Raw genomic sequence first — 14,993 nt, 5'->3', positions numbered from 1 at the left:
TGGTGGGCCTGTGATTTAGCTCCCGAGGTCACAGATACAAACACAACGAAGTGAGCTATTAGGGCTGGACATGCACTCAGTGACGCAGCTGTCCCTCCACCCTGGCCCGGGTCAGGTTCTGCCAACTCCACACGCACACTCTTCGTTTGAAGGGTCCCGATGGGTTTCAGGACCTGTAAGACTGGTACGCACGGCGGACCCCATAAACACCCAGAACAACAGTGAGTAGAGTTTATGATACGTTGTAACTAGAATGACCCCAAATATCTTTATTTACTTGGCATTGTACTTCCCAAAGAAGAATATTGCAGCCACTGGGCCTCCCTTCAGAGTGCAGAGAGGCAGCTCCAGGAGCTGAGCCTGCTGGGATGCAACTCCTCCTCCCAGCAGCATGGACTGCTTCATCTTTCAGTCAAGGCTGCCAGTGGCTACCACGTGGCCCTCCCATTCCTGGAGCTCTCAGCTGCATCTGCCACCTGCTCTCTCGATGGACTTTTTTTTTTTAAGATGGAGTCTCACTCTGTCGCCCAGGCTGGAGTGCAGTGGCACGATCTTGGCTCACGGCAACCTCCGCCTCCCAGGTTCAAGCAATTCTCCTGCCTCAGACTCCTGAGAAGCTGGGATTACAGGCGGCCGCTACCACGCCCTGCTAATCTTGGTGGACTTTACACTGGACACGTGTGCTGAGCACTAACACAAAGGCCAGGCAAGTGTCCCCTGGAGACAGAGGGGTGGAAGGCTAGGTCACAGGCATGGCTGTCAACGGACCCTGCTGTGCACCCATTCTGGCCGCGAAGTAGCTTCGTGCATTCTCTGCCCAAGATAAATGCAGAGAAAACTCGGCTCTACAGGCTCACGGGGAGTGATGGCTGCTGGCCCCAGGAAGGAAGGTGCTCCTTACGGGACACCTGCTGTGAGCCCCTCCTGTCACCTCACCCCCGCCTGGGTGGTGAGGAGGCCAACAGGGCAAGATGCAGAGCCTCCCGGCCCCTCACACCCCCACGGGCTCCTCACCACCATTCTCTCCCCAGGCCTTTTCTGTGGACCTGACCTTCTTCAGCGACCCAGGAGGCAGGAAGGGAAGCCTGAGCATTAGAAGGAAAGACAGCTAAGAGCAGCAGCCTGACCGCAGCTGAGCATGGCCGTGCTCCTCCCTGGGGAAATGCCAAGGGAGGGACCCCCTGCTCTACCCGGAGCCCTGGAGCCCTGCTAAGCAGGGTGGAAAGCCTGCAGCCCCGGGGCACGGCGACTGTGGCCCAACCATCCAGTGTGTGAGCCCTGGATGATGAGGCCACCAAGAGCAAGGCAGCCCGCTTGGACAACTGACCATCATCTGACGAGGCAGCGCATCCCCCACGCCTCTGCTGTTCACGTTTAATCCCGCCGCACAAGAGCGTCACAAAGTGATAGCATCGTGAGGGACTAACGACCAGGCACAGGTGACCCTGGACGCGGCCAGTGGCTTCCTGCAGGGCGCTCAAAACCCAAGTCTTTATGATCCGCCGCATCTACTGCCGAGACACCAGCTGCTCCGTCCCCACCTGCGCTCAAGCACCTGAAGGCCCTTCCAACGGCGCCCACTGGGCAGGGGACGTACCAGACACGAAACACACATGCGCTTTTACCAGCCTGGACTCTGTAAGAGAAAGGCACCCCCATATCCCCCTGGGGAGATTTCCACTTATCCTGCAGGGCCCTCACTGCCTCACCGGGCTCTGCCAGGGCCTGCCCCGCAGGGGGAAGTGCTTTTCCTACACAGGGTCTGTGGGCCAGGACAGACCCAGAGGAGCTTCTGCTACGGGCTGAATCGTCACTCTGAAATTCCCATGTGGAAGCCCTAGGCCCGACGTGACGGTATGAGGAGGTCTCTGGGAGGTGATTTGGCTTCGACGGGGTGATAGGGGTCATGGGATCCGGGCCCTCACAAGGAAAAGGTGACACCAAAGCCCCTCCTGACATGAGGATGCCTCTGAACCAGGAGGCGCTCGCCGGAAACGGACCCTGTTGGCACCTCTACCTCGGACTTCCAGCCTGCAGAGCTGGAGAGAATAAACCTGTGTTGTCTGTGGGGCTGGCTGTGGTGTCCTGGTAAGGCAGCTTTGTGACTCCATGACCGACAGCTGCTCTCTACAATCTTCCATGAGCACGAAGAAACTCATACTCATGCTGCAAATAAAAGATTTGGGGAACTTTCAAGCACACCAACCTCCCGGCTTCAACAGCTGTCAACATTCAGCCAATACTGTTGTGTCTTTCTCCTCTTTATTAGAATTGTAAAGTACATCCCAGGCGCCACGTCATTTCCCCACAAACACGTCCAAATGCTTCTGAGTGAGGATTCCTCCGTAACCCTGTGTCACCATCACCACTAGCAGCCAATTCCTCACCCCCACCCGACTCACGGCCCACCCACCCGACTCACGGCCACCCACCCGACTCAGTCCACCCACCCGACTCACGGCCCACCCACCCGACTCAGTCCATCCACCCGACTCACGGCCCACCCACCCGACTCAGTCCACCCACCCGACTCACGGCCCACCCACCGGACTCAGTCCATCCACCCGACTCACGGCCCACCCACCCGACTCACGGCCCACCCACCCGACTCAGTCCATCCACCCGACTCACGGCCCACCCACCCGACTCAGTCCATCCACCCGACTCACGGCCCACCCACCCGACTCAGTCCATCCACCCGACTCACGGCCTACCCACCCGACTCAGTCCATCCACCCGACTCACGGCCCACCCACCCGACTCAGTCCATCCACCCGACTCAGTCCATCCACCCGACTCACGGCCCACCCACCTGACTCAGTCCATCCACCCGACTCACGGCCCACCCACCCGACTCACGGCCCACCCACCCGACTCACGGCCCATGCCCACATTTCCATGATTGTCTCAAAAGTGACTTTGCACTCGGTTTGCTCCTACCAGGGTCACACACAGCCCCCTCGGCCTTTCTGCGTGCCCATCTTCCCACGGAAAGGTCGCCGTCTGGTGGCATCTCCGGCCGGATCTGGCTCAGGGCTTCCTCTCGGTGTGTTCAACCTTCTCCTCATCCCCCTATTTCTTGTAAACTCGTTTCTGATTCCAACATTACATATGCATCTGTTGGCTGGAATTTTTTTTTTTTTTGAGATGGAGTTTCACTCTTACTGCCCAGGTTGGAGTGCAATGGCGCAACCTTGGCTCACCACAACCTCCACCTCCCAGATTCAAATGATTCTCCTGCCTCAGCCTCCCGAGTAGCTGGGATTTCAGGCGTGAGCCACCACGCCTGGCCTGGCTGCAATTCTTAAAGAAAAACAGGCAAAAGCAAAAATAATTGGCTAACCTGAAACACGGCAGTGTCCCGATCCATTCCCACGGGGGTCTTCCCTTGGGAACACCACTGGCAGATTTTTATTTCTGGCTGGATAAGCAGACACCTTAAGTTTAAAACAAAGAGGTCACCTCTTCCCCACGAAATGCCCTGTGGTGGATATGGCCACCTCACTGCCCTGAGACCCAACTTGATCTCCCAATTCCAGGTGCATGACCCAGGCTCTGACCAACAGAGCTGGGTGGAGGCCGTTCCTGCAGCACTGGGGGTGGCCCTGACCTAACCACCACTCCTACTCCTTGAATGAGGTTCAGTATTACAAAGGCTCTTGTTTCTATGGCCCAGCGCAGAGGCTGCAGGAGGGTCTTTGCCTCTGTGCAATGCTCACAGCTGCCTCGCCCAAGACAGAGACAAGAAGGGAAGCCAGACCGGGCAGCCAGCATGGGGTGCAGAGCCAGGAAGGAAAGGCCCAGCAGACGGTGACTAGGGGCCAGGGTGGAGTCCCTGAGCCAGACGGCTGTGGGCACCAGGCAGGCTTCTCCACCTCTGAGCCTGGCCTGGCATGTGGCTCCCGGGTCGCGCACACTCTCAGCACATCCCCAGGGTGCCCGGCGCTGGGGCGCAGCCCCCGCCATCTCCAGAGCCCCCGCCATCTCCGGCGTACCCATGGATCTGCTTCTCCCACCTGGCAGTTTTCCCAGTAAACTTCTCGGGGGACTGGGGAGCTCTGAGGACTAAGAAGGCTTCTTTGAATTCAGGTTGATTTTCCAGGCTGAAGAGCAACTTCTCACTGCAGCTCTCCCTCAGGGCCCAGTACTCCCGCAGAGGCGCAGCACCCCACGCTTCGGGCGCCCCTACACCTCCCCGTGCCTGTGAGTCCTCTGATGCCGCGTGAAGAAACCCAGGTGACGGAAGCCTTTCCCACAGTGGCCGCACTCGTAGAACCTCTTCGTCAGGTGCAGCCTCCGGTGGATGCTGAAGCCCTTGGGCCACCGGAAGGACTTGCCGCACTCGGCACAGGTGTAGGGCTTCTCCCCGCTGTGGACCCTCTGGTGGTGGCTGAGGTTCTCCTTGGTCCGGAAGGCTTTGCCGCAGTCGGCGCAGTAGAACGGCCGCTCCCCGGTGTGCACCAGCTGGTGTCTGAGAAGGTTGGACTTCTGCCTGAAGGCTTTCCCACAGTCGCCACACGAGTAGGGCCTGTGCTCGGTGTGGACCTTGCGGTGCTGAGCCAGGCGGTCCTTCAGGCTGAACGCCTGCCCGCACGCCTCGCAGCAGAAGGGCTTCTCGCGCGTGTGGTTCTTCTGGTGGCGCTGCAGGTTTGAAGCCCAACGGAAGGTCTGGCCGCACTCGGGGCACTCGAAGGCCTTGGTTCCCGTGTGCACCGTCTGGTGAGCGAGCAGCCGGCTGTGGCAGCTGAGCGCCTTCCCGCACGTGCCGCAGATGAACGACAGCTCTACTGCGCGCTGCTTCCGGCGCTCTCTGCGGCCCGGCCGCCGCCCACAACACTGCGTGAGCATCTGACACGGGAAAGCCGTGGGCTTGGCGTCTGTCCTTTCTGGAGCAGCTCTGGGAAGCTGCCCGTCATCCGTGTCCAGCCTGAAGCCCTTCCTAAAGCTGCTTCCTTCCCTGGCTCTTTCTCGCCGCACGTGGGTTTTCTTGCTCGCCCAAGCTGGATGATCACAGTGTCTCTTGGGGTCTGCAGACTTCCTTGCCCCTGTGGAAGGAACAGACACCCTTACACAGAGCCAGTGGCCCACAGCCAGGCAGTGCCTCCAGCAAAGCCCAGAGGACCCTCCTGCCGTGTGTGTGGACTGGCTTCCATCTACTCATCTCATCCCACATGGCTACGAGTGATCAGGAAACCTCGTTCAAACACAGATGAGCCACAAGTATCAACAGCGGAAGCCAAGATGAGCTCAGATGCTTCCCCAGCCCCGGTGGTACGCAGGCCACCTGGCGCTGCTGACGCGAGGGAGAGCCGACACATGCCTGCCAACCAACAGAAGCAACTGGGCCAAGAGAATGTCCTTTCACCCTGTCCACGCCAGCAGGCCCCACTCATGCGGGTGGAGGTGGTGCCAGGATGTCGTCTAGAAGACGGGTAGCTCCACATGATTCTCAACCACTCAGCCTCAGAGCCATGGCTCCCTCCAGCCGGGGGCTCCACACACCGAGGGACCTCCCAGGGCTCGTGTTCACATAGCTGCTCCATCCCACTCTGAAAACGTAAGTAAAAAGCAAAACCCCTCTGACCACTGCCCCAAGAGCACCCCTCACCTAATGCAGGGAAGCATGGCCACTGTCCCAGTTTTGCAAACAAGGACGTGGAGCAAACTCCTACCCAGAGCCACATACCTGGAGACCCTCACGTGCAGTCAGTACCAGGCCTGGGACCCCACGTGGCCATCACAGGGAGGTCAGACACCCACACCAATGGCCTCCGCCGGACAGCACCTGGGTGGCTAGGTGCAGGCTTCAAGTGTCACTCCAGCCTCAGGCCCCTCCCGAGCTGCAGCTGTATGTCATCCTGCACCACGATGCCTTGGGAGCCCCGTCCCCGGCCAGTGTCCATCAGGGCAGGAGCGTGGCTGCCCCTACATCTCTAATGCCTGTCTAATTTAGAGAGTGGCTGTGTGTCCGCTCTCCCATGGGAAGGACACACCCTTGGTCACTGCAGCGTGCTGAGCACTCACCCAGGAGCTGTGGGCCACAGGGACAGGGCCAGCCAAGCCCAGACAGCCCAGCACTCACCTGGCCGGGGTCCCCTCTGCACTGCCTGGAGCTCAGGTCTCTCCCAATCTTCAACCCACGGCTCCTCCCACTGTTCCAGGCGAGAGACGAGGTCTGGTCTGGGGCTGCAAAATCCTTCTCAAAGGAGAGAAAAGGTTCTGTTTTACTTGTACTGAGGACAAAGTGAGGGTCGAGGCTCAGAGCAGTTGTGCATCAGCCTAAGACGCCAGGCCAGCCCTCGGGAGGCCCTGGAGAAGCCACCCCGAAGCAGAGATGACAGGAAGGGAGGGGCCTGGACACCAAGGCCCACGGAAGGCCCTGGCAAGGTCAGAGGAAGGAAGATGAGACTGCCTCCAGGGAGCCCGAGAGAAACGCTGAGTGGGCCCCTCTGTCTACATAAGCCAATAACTTCTAGCTCCTGAGCCCCCTCGGCTGGGAGGCCCCACTACTGTCCTGGACGAGCCGGGCCCAGAGGCAGCGGCAGAGCTCTCCCAGCACTCGCCCTGTGCTCACGCAGCGCTCAGCCCATGCTCACCCAGAGCAGCCACACTGCTGAAGTTGTCCAGCATCACGTCCCGGTAGAGGGCCCTCTGGCTGGGTTCCAGACACGCCCACTCCTCCCTTGAGAAGTAGATGGCCACGTCCCTGAAGGTCACTGGCTCCTGCAACACACACAGCTCCCGAAGAGGCCATTCCCAAGAAAAAGAAGGCTCAGCCCACAGGTCTGGGCGGGAAGGGGGAATGGGAGTGGCCCTGCGTGGACTGATTGTTTGTGTCCCCTAAATCCATTCACTGAAGCCCAGAGCCCCGAGTGGCTGTGTCTGGAGATGGGCCTCTGTGGAAGAGATTAAGGTTAAGTGAGGTCAGAAGGGAGGGGCCCTGACCCACGGACCTGGTCCTCACAGGAGACTCCAGAGAGCCCCCCGACTCCCTCCCCGCACACGCGTGAACACAGCACAATAGTGGCCCCCACCAGAAACCAGATCTGCAGCATCTGATCTTGGACGTCAGCCTTCGGAACAGAGGAAGTGCATGTGTGTAAATCGCCCACTGTGTCATATTTGGTTACGGTAGCTCTAGTGGACTAAGAGAATCTAGTCTATTTTCCTACAACAGCCACTACTCTCCTAGTGTCAATGATTCCAATTTTCTTTTCTTTCTTTTTTTTTTTCTTTTTTGAGACGGAGTCTTGCTCTGTCACCAGGCTGGAGTGGTGGCACGATCTTGGCTCACTGCAACCTCCGCCTCCCAGGTTCAAGCAATTCTCCTGCCTCAGCCTCCCGAGTAGCTGGGCCTACAGGTGCGTGCCCAGCTAACTTTTTGTATTTTTAGTAGAGATGGGGTTTCACCGTGTTAGCCAGGATGGTCTTGATCTCCTGACCTCGAGATCCACCTGCCTCAGCCTCCCAAAGTGCTAGGATTACAGGCGTGAGGCATTGCGCCTGGCCCCAATTTTCTTTTCTCTTTCCCCGCCCCTTAAGAGAGAAGGCAGAAAGGCAGACACGGGCACAGTGCCTGGGAAGCCGCTGCTACAGACCCTCCCCGTGTGTGTGCTGGGGTCTCAGGCAGCCAGCAGGGCAGAAGGGAGGCTGCACTCGGCAGCAGCAGGGCTCACCTGGGCCATGTCCATGGGAACAGTGAGGCCACCCCTCTGGGGAAGCACAGTGCCAAGGAGGGCAGATCTGGGGAGACAAGAAATGTAAGTGGGTGTAGCCGGCCCGGGAATGCCCCCCTCACCTGACCCCAGGAGCCCCCCCACTCAGCAAATCAAGGGGAATTCAGGAAAAATGAGTGATGGACACACAGGGTCTGCTCTGTAACTACTGACAGCCACCAGGTGTGGGGAAACTTGGCAGTGGTGAGGGGCCAACATATCTTTAAGGGACAGCTGGGTACAGTGTGCCACCTCCACAAACAAGAACTCTGAAATACCAGACAGCAAGCCAGGCCTGTCACCAGAGGAGGACAGAGGCCAGCCATTGCTGGCTGAAAGCCAACAGCTTAGCTGCAAACACATGACTGGAGAGTCTAACCGCAACTGAGGCAGCGGAGGCTCCTCCTCGGGAGACAAGCGGGCAGCCCGTTCCCACAGCACTGTGCCAGGAGGATGCTCTCGGGTACGCTACAAGGAGGCCACCTCGCAGCCTTCCCCCAAGTGAAAACCTGGTGCAGCCCCGAGAAACCCCATTAATCTTCACTGAGTCTCCAGATCAAGCCACAAGCTCCCCTAAACCTTAGGGCCCCAGCCCGCTGAGATCCAGCTTCTACCCCCAGGTCTGTGGAGAACCACCCTGGCATCCCACTGCCCTCCTGCCACAGTGGGTCCTGCCTCCTTCGTGAGTAAAGCTCAGAGCCCCAAGATGCAGAAGAGGCCAGCCCCACAGGCACCCCTGAGAAGAGACAGAACCAGCTGGAGGAAGATGGCCCATGCCTGGTTACCTCGTCAGGGGAGGGGAGGAGATGTCACTCTAGACCCTACAGACACGGAAGTATCCTAAAGGGCCGTCAGGAGCAACTCATGCAAACAGGTTCAGCAACTGAGATGAAACAGACAAACTTGATGAAAAACACAGTATCATGAAACTGACAAAAGAAAGGGAAGCTTTCCATCTGATAAGGCAATTGAAAATGTAACTGGAACCCTTCCCACACAGAAAATACCACAGCCAGCTGGATTCCCTGGTAAACTCCACCAAAGCCTACGGAAGCACAGTACTGATCTTAGAAGCTATTTAGTGAACAGAGGAAGAGCAGGCGCTATCTAGTCTGTCTTAATGAGGCCAGCAAAACCCAAACCGAAAACCTGATAGAGATATTACAAGGGGCCAAGCACAGTGGCTCACGCCTGTAATCCCAACACTCTAGGAGGCTGAGGCAGGAGGACTGTTCGAGCCCAGCAGTTGCCCAGCCTGTCTCTATGAAAAATACAATAATTAGCGGGGCGTGGCAGTGCACATATGCAGTCCCAGCTACTCAGGAGGCTGAGGTGGGGGGACTGCTTGAATACAGGAGGCGGAGGTTGCAGTGAGCTGAGATCATGCCAGTGCACTCCAGCCTGCTTGTTAGACTGAGACGCCGTCTGAAAAAAAAAAAAAAAAAGATATTACAAAAAAATTACCTACCAAACTCTCATAAACACAAATTCTCAAAAAATATTAGGAAGCCAAATCCAGCAGTTTATAAAAAGAATTCTCTGTCATGACCAAGTGACATGGACCCTAAGAGTACACAGCTGGTTTGATCCCCATTAACTGCAGCTGGTGCCCAGGAGGCTCCCTCCACCACCTGCGCTCAACACTCACTGCATGGGGCGGCTCCCCCGGCGTTCACCCCGACCCCTCGTCCCTCCCACCTCCAGCACAGCAGGTACACAGACATTCCCTTTCTCCTTCTGACACTCACAGGTGGTTACATTAACTGCTACATGTTTTCATGAATATGCTTTTCAACTTGATTTTTTTTTTCACTCTTTCAACAGCATAGCATCAACTTTAATCACAATGTTAATCCCCAACATTTGCTGTCATTTGAAAATGACATAACTCCATCCTGGCTAACACGGTGAAACCCCATCTCTACTAAAAAACAAAAAATTAGCCGAGCGTGGTGGCACGAGCCTGCAGTCCCAGCTACTCGGGAAGTTGAAGCAGGAGAATGGCACGAACCCGGGAGGCAGAGCTTGCAGTGAGCCGAGATCACGCCACTGTACTCCAGCCTGGGCAACAGAGTGAGACTCCGTCTCAAAAAAAAAAAAAAAAAAAGAAAATGATATAACTAACCAAATTAACAGAATAAAGGAGAAAACCATATAACAGCTATTATCTCAATAGCTGCAGAAAAGGCATTTGTTAAAATTCAACACCTAATCCCAACAAAAACTCTCAGCAAACAAGGAACAGAAGAGAACTTCTTCAACCCGGCAGACCTGCAACCAACATCCTGCTTCATGGGCCACTACGGAGCTCTTTCCCTCTGAGACCAGGAACAAGCAGGGCTGTCTGCCCACTGCTTCTCTCTGTCACCTTATTAGAGGCCTGAGTCAGTGCAAGGAGGTAGAAAAAACACATAAAGCCATAAGATTACAAAGAAAGAAGTAGATCGGGCGTGGTGGCTCATGCCTAGAATCCCAGCACTTTGGGAGGCTGAGGCGGGTGGATCACCTGAGGTGGGGAGTTTGAGACCAGTCTGGCCAATATGGCAAAACCCTGTCTCTACTAAAAATACAAAAATTAGCCAGGCGTGGTGGCAGGCACCTGTCATCCCAGCTACTTGGGAAGCTGAGGCAGGAGAATGGCTTCAATGGCTTGAACCCGGGAGGTGGAAGTTGCAGTGAGCCAAGATCGCACCACTGCACTCCAGCCTGGGCGACAAGAGCAAAACTCCGTCTCAAAAACAAAAACAAAAACAAACAAACAAACAAAAAACACAGACTGGAGGTAGAGGTTGTAGTGAGCCAAGATTGTGCCACCGCACTCCAGCCTGGGTGACACAGAGAGACCATCTTCACAACATTGGGGTAGACAAACATTTCTTTCATGGATCCCTAAAAGCACTTTAAAAAAATTACAAATTCAGGCCGGATGCAGTGGCTCACGCCTGTAATCCCAGCACTTTGGGAGGCCGAGGTGGGCAGATCACCTGAGGTACGGAGTTTGAGACCAGCCTGGCCAACATGGAGAAACCCCATCTCTACTAAAAATACAAAATTAGCCAGGCGTGGTGGCGCTTGCCTGTCATCCCAGCTGCTCAGGAGGCTGGGGCAGGAGATTCACCTGAACCCAGGAGGCAGAAGTTGCGGCGAGCCGATATCGCGCCATTGCACTCCAGCCTGGGCAACAAAAGCAAAGCTCCGTCTCAAAAAAAAAAAAATCACAAATTGGATTTATCAGAATTAAAAATTTTTGTTTACCAAGGCAGTTAAGAGAAAAAAAAAAAAGGAGACTGGGTGCAGTGGCTCATGCCTGTAATCCCAGCACTTTGGGAGGCTAAGGCAGGGGGATTGCTTGAGGCCAGGAGTTTGAGACCAGCCTGGGCAACATAGGGAGACCTCTGTCTCTATTGTTTAATTTAAATTTTTTTTTTCTAAAAAGAGACACAAAGGTAAGCCACAGACTAAGAGAAAATATTCCCAATAGATGTATCTGACAAAGGACTTATATAAAGAATTGTAACTCCTACAAATCAATAAAAAAGAGAAATAAAATTTAAACTGGGCAAAATATTAGAACAGACACTTCAACCAAAGTTATACAACGGTCTATAAAAACATGAAAAGGCACACTGAGCACATGGGTCATGGGTGGTATTTTCCAATCAAAACACCTTGCTGAGTTCCTCTAGCAAGTAGCAATGACCACAGTGATAAAAATAACAGCTCCCGGCCATTCGCGGTGGTTCACGCCTGTAATCCCAGCACTTTGGGAGGCCAAGGCAGGTGGATCACCTGAGGTCAGGAGTTCGAGACCAGCCTGGCTAACATGGTAAAACCCCATCTCTACTACAAATGCAAAAAATTAGCCAGGCTACTTGGGAGGCTGAAGCAGGAGAACTGCTTGAACCCGGGAGGCGGAGGTTGCAGTGAGCCGAGATTATGCCACTGCACTTCAGCCTGGGTGACAGAGCGAGACGATCTCAAAAAAAAAAAAAAAAAAAAAACACCCTCTCCCCTCAGCTCAACAGCTGTGTTTGCACTACAACCTGGGCTGGGCTTCCCAGCCTGGAAAGCAGAGTCAGGGAGAACCGTGAGATAGGCCAGGAAAGGGGCTAAGGCCAGATTCCTCAAGGCCTCCTGAGCCGTGGTTTCATGTGTAATGCAACAAAGTTTAATACAGGAGAACAGAAGGATATTGTCATAGCTACTTTTTTTCCCCTAGGCAAATTAACACAGGATTTTTTTTTCTCTGAGGCAGGTCCTTGCTCTGTCACCCAGGCTGGGGTGCAGTAGTGCAATCACAGCTCACTGCAGCCTCGACCTCCTGGGCTCAAGTGATCCTCCCACCTCAGTCTCCCCAGTAGCTGGGACCAAAAGCGCATGTGCCACCATGCCCTGCAATTGTTTAAGTTTTTTGCAGAAACGGGGTCTCACTATGTTGCCAAGACTGATCTCAAACTCCTGGCCTCGAGAGATCCTCTGGCCTCAGCCTCCCAAAGTGCTGGGGTTACAGGCGTCAGCCACAGCATCCGGCCTAAACTACCTTTTTTTTTTTTTTTTTTTTTTTTTTTAATAAGATGATGTCTCGCTCTGTCGCCCAGGCTGGAGTGCAGTGGCGCGATCTCTGCTCACTGCAACCTCTGCCTCTCGGGTTCAAACGATTCTCTTGCCTCAGCCTCCCCAGAGTAACTGGGATTACAGGCGCGCACCACCACACCCGGCTAATTTTTGTATTTTTCTGTAGAGACAAGGTTTCAACATGCTGACCAAGCTGGTCTAGAACTCCTGGACTCAAGTGATCCACCTGCCTCGGCCTCCCAAGAGCTGAGATTACAGGCGGGAGCCACCTTGCCTGGCTAAGCTACATTTTATAAAAGATTCTCTGTGATGAACAAATGAGAAAGCAGCAAAACAGGATGGGGGTGGGGAGAAGACAGGGAGGCGTTCAGGTGAGAGAGGAAGATGGCCAGGATTGGGACTTACAGGCTGGGAATGGCAAGGAGGCAAATGGTTCAGTTATGGAGCTAACGCACCAGTGACTGTGTGGCTGGGCGTGGGCAGGAAAGGAGAAGAAGCGAATCTCGGGTTTCTGCCTCCTCCCCTTCGCGGTGGAATGCCTGGGAGGACCAGAGGGTGGGGTGTGGAGGTTGCAGGAGCTCAGCCTGGGGCCGGGGAGCTTTGGGTGTTATGAATCAAGTCTAAGCGCTTGGGTCTCATCGGAGCGATAGGGCTGGAGACACAGGTGTGGAAAGTGTCTATGAGGGATAACTAAGGTCACGATCGCGGACGGGGTCAGCCAGGAAGAAACCAGCTTCAAGAGGATACGCAACCGGGTCCTGACAAACCTGCAAGTGTAAGGAGCGAGGAGAGAGGACGCGGCTGAGCCGGAAGAAGCCGAAGAACAGCCCCCGAATAGCCGAGGGCACCGGCAGCCTCCCCGGTCTGTCCCAGCAGCCGCGACGCTGGGTCTCACAGCCCTGGGGCGGCCGCAGAATTAGGTTTGACAGCCCACGACCCACGGACGGAGGGGCGGCGGGGGACACGGGCGCACTCACCAGAAGGCCGTCCTCAACTAGGATGCTGCATCCACTACGCCGCGCCGGTAGCCCAGACTTTTACAAACTTCCCGAGCGGAAGTTGTTATCCGAAAGCTTCCGGCCCCTCTAGGAGCCCACGTCTCGGTGGTGCGCGCTGGCCTTCCAGGCCGTCCAGGCCGCCCGCCTCGCCCCGCACCGCTTGTGGTTCCGCCCCAGCCGGCAGGCCCCGCCCCGGTCACAGCCAAGCGCCACGACGCCCGGCTGATTTTTTTGTAATTTTAGTAGAGACGGGGGTTTCACCATGTTGGTCAGGCTGGTTTTGAACTCCTGATCTCAGGTGATCCGCCTGACTTGGCCTCCCAGAGTGCTGGGGTTACAGGCGTGAGCCACCGATCCTGGCCCTCATAACCTAAAGTCGGCCTAAAGGTTTATCCTACAAAGTGAACGGTAACCTAACTGGAGGTGTGAACAGACTGTCACTTGCTCTTGTGCCAGTCACCCAGTTCCAGCCAATCAAGGGTGTAGGGTCCAGCCCTGCGGGGCTAAGCGGGTGTTGTCCCCGTGTGCGGAGATGAGAGATTGTAATAAATAAAGACACAAGACAAAGAGATAAAGAGAAAACAGCTGGGCCCGGGCGACCACTACCATCAAGACGCAGAGACCGGTAGTGGCCCCGAATGGCTGGGCGTGCTGATATTTATTGCATACAGGACAAGGAGGGCAGGATAAGGAGGGTGAGTCTTCTAAGTGATTGACAAGGTGAAGCAAGTCACGTGATTACAGGACAGGGGGCCCTTCCCTCTTAGGTAGCGGAAGCAGAGAGAGAAGGCAGCATAAGTTAGCATTAATCAAAGACTTTAAGACTTTCACTATTTCTTCTACTGCTATCTACCACGAACTTCAAAGAGGAACCAGGAGTACAGGAGGAACACGAAAGTGGACAAGGAGCGTGAACATTGAAGCACCACAGGGAGGGGTTTAGGCCTCCGGATGATTGCGGGCAGGCCTGGGTAATATCCAACCTCCCACAAGAAGCTGGTGGAGCGGAGTGTTCCCTGACTCCTCCAAGGAAAGGAGACTCCCTCTCACGGTCTGCTAAGTAACGGGTGCCTTCCCAGACACTGGCGTTAGGGCTTGACCAAGGAGCCCTCAAGCAGCCCTGATGTGGGAGTGACAGAGGGCTCACCTCTTGCCTTCTAGGTCACTTCTCACCACGTCCCTTCAGCACACGACCCTATATCTGCTGGTTATTCGTAGGTTATATTAGTAATGCAACAAAAAGTAATAGTAAAAGCTAATGATTACTAATGTTTATAATAATGATTGATAATTGTCCATGGTCATCTCTATATCTAATTTGTATTATGACTATTCTTATTCTAACTATTTTCTTTATTATACTGAAACAGTTTGTGCCTTCAGTCTCTTGCCTCGGCACCTATGTAATACTCCACCTACACAAGGGCGGCCAACTGTTCAAACCTAGACATGCCTTTCTATAGATTCCAGGTCTTAGGTAATCACTTAACTTATTCAACCAATTGCCAATCAGAAAATCTTTGAATCCACCTATGACCTGAAAGCATCCAAAGTATAGCCAAGAAATATATTTAAAAGTAAAAAAGGCCAGGCATGGTGGCTCCCGCCTGTAATCTCAGCACTTTGGGAGGCCGAGGCGGGTGGATCACGAGGTCAGGAGATCGAGACCATCCTGGCTAACATGGTGAAACCCGTCTCTACTAAA

At 55.0% G+C, this 14,993-nt stretch overlaps 1 protein-coding gene across 24 annotated transcripts; it reads right to left on the bottom strand.

Moving 5' to 3' along the window:
- Nucleotides 1-3,331: 3,331 nt before the first annotated feature.
- ZNF707 (zinc finger protein 707) lies at nt 3,332-13,917 on the bottom strand. Of its 24 annotated transcripts, XM_063709590.1 has the most exons (8): nt 13,268-13,361; nt 12,696-13,057; nt 9,069-9,140; nt 8,501-8,598; nt 7,677-7,743; nt 6,597-6,723; nt 6,083-6,199; nt 3,332-5,045 (listed from the first exon to the last, which is right to left on the bottom strand). In XM_063709590.1, the coding sequence occupies exons 5-8, from the start codon at nt 7,689-7,691 to the stop codon at nt 4,186-4,188; spliced, it is 1,119 nt and encodes a 372-aa protein (XP_063565660.1). In that variant the 5' UTR covers nt 7,692-7,743; nt 8,501-8,598; nt 9,069-9,140; nt 12,696-13,057; nt 13,268-13,361; the 3' UTR covers nt 3,332-4,185. The 24 variants fall into 24 exon arrangements, with proteins under 24 accessions (XP_063565660.1, XP_055204421.1, XP_063565663.1 ...); XM_055348446.1 differs by lacking the exon at nt 12,696-13,057 and adding an exon at nt 9,727-9,800 and having other exon boundaries at nt 6,083-6,196; nt 8,501-9,140; nt 13,268-13,371; XM_063709593.1 differs by lacking the exon at nt 12,696-13,057 and having other exon boundaries at nt 6,083-6,196; nt 13,268-13,368.
- Between the last annotated feature and the right edge of the window lie 1,076 nt (nt 13,918-14,993).

This window comes from Gorilla gorilla, chromosome 7 (assembly GCF_029281585.2).
Source record: "Gorilla gorilla gorilla isolate KB3781 chromosome 7, NHGRI_mGorGor1-v2.1_pri, whole genome shotgun sequence".
Lineage (NCBI taxonomy): Eukaryota > Metazoa > Chordata > Mammalia > Primates > Hominidae > Gorilla > Gorilla gorilla.
This window is presented reverse-complemented; position numbering and strand designations above follow the sequence as displayed.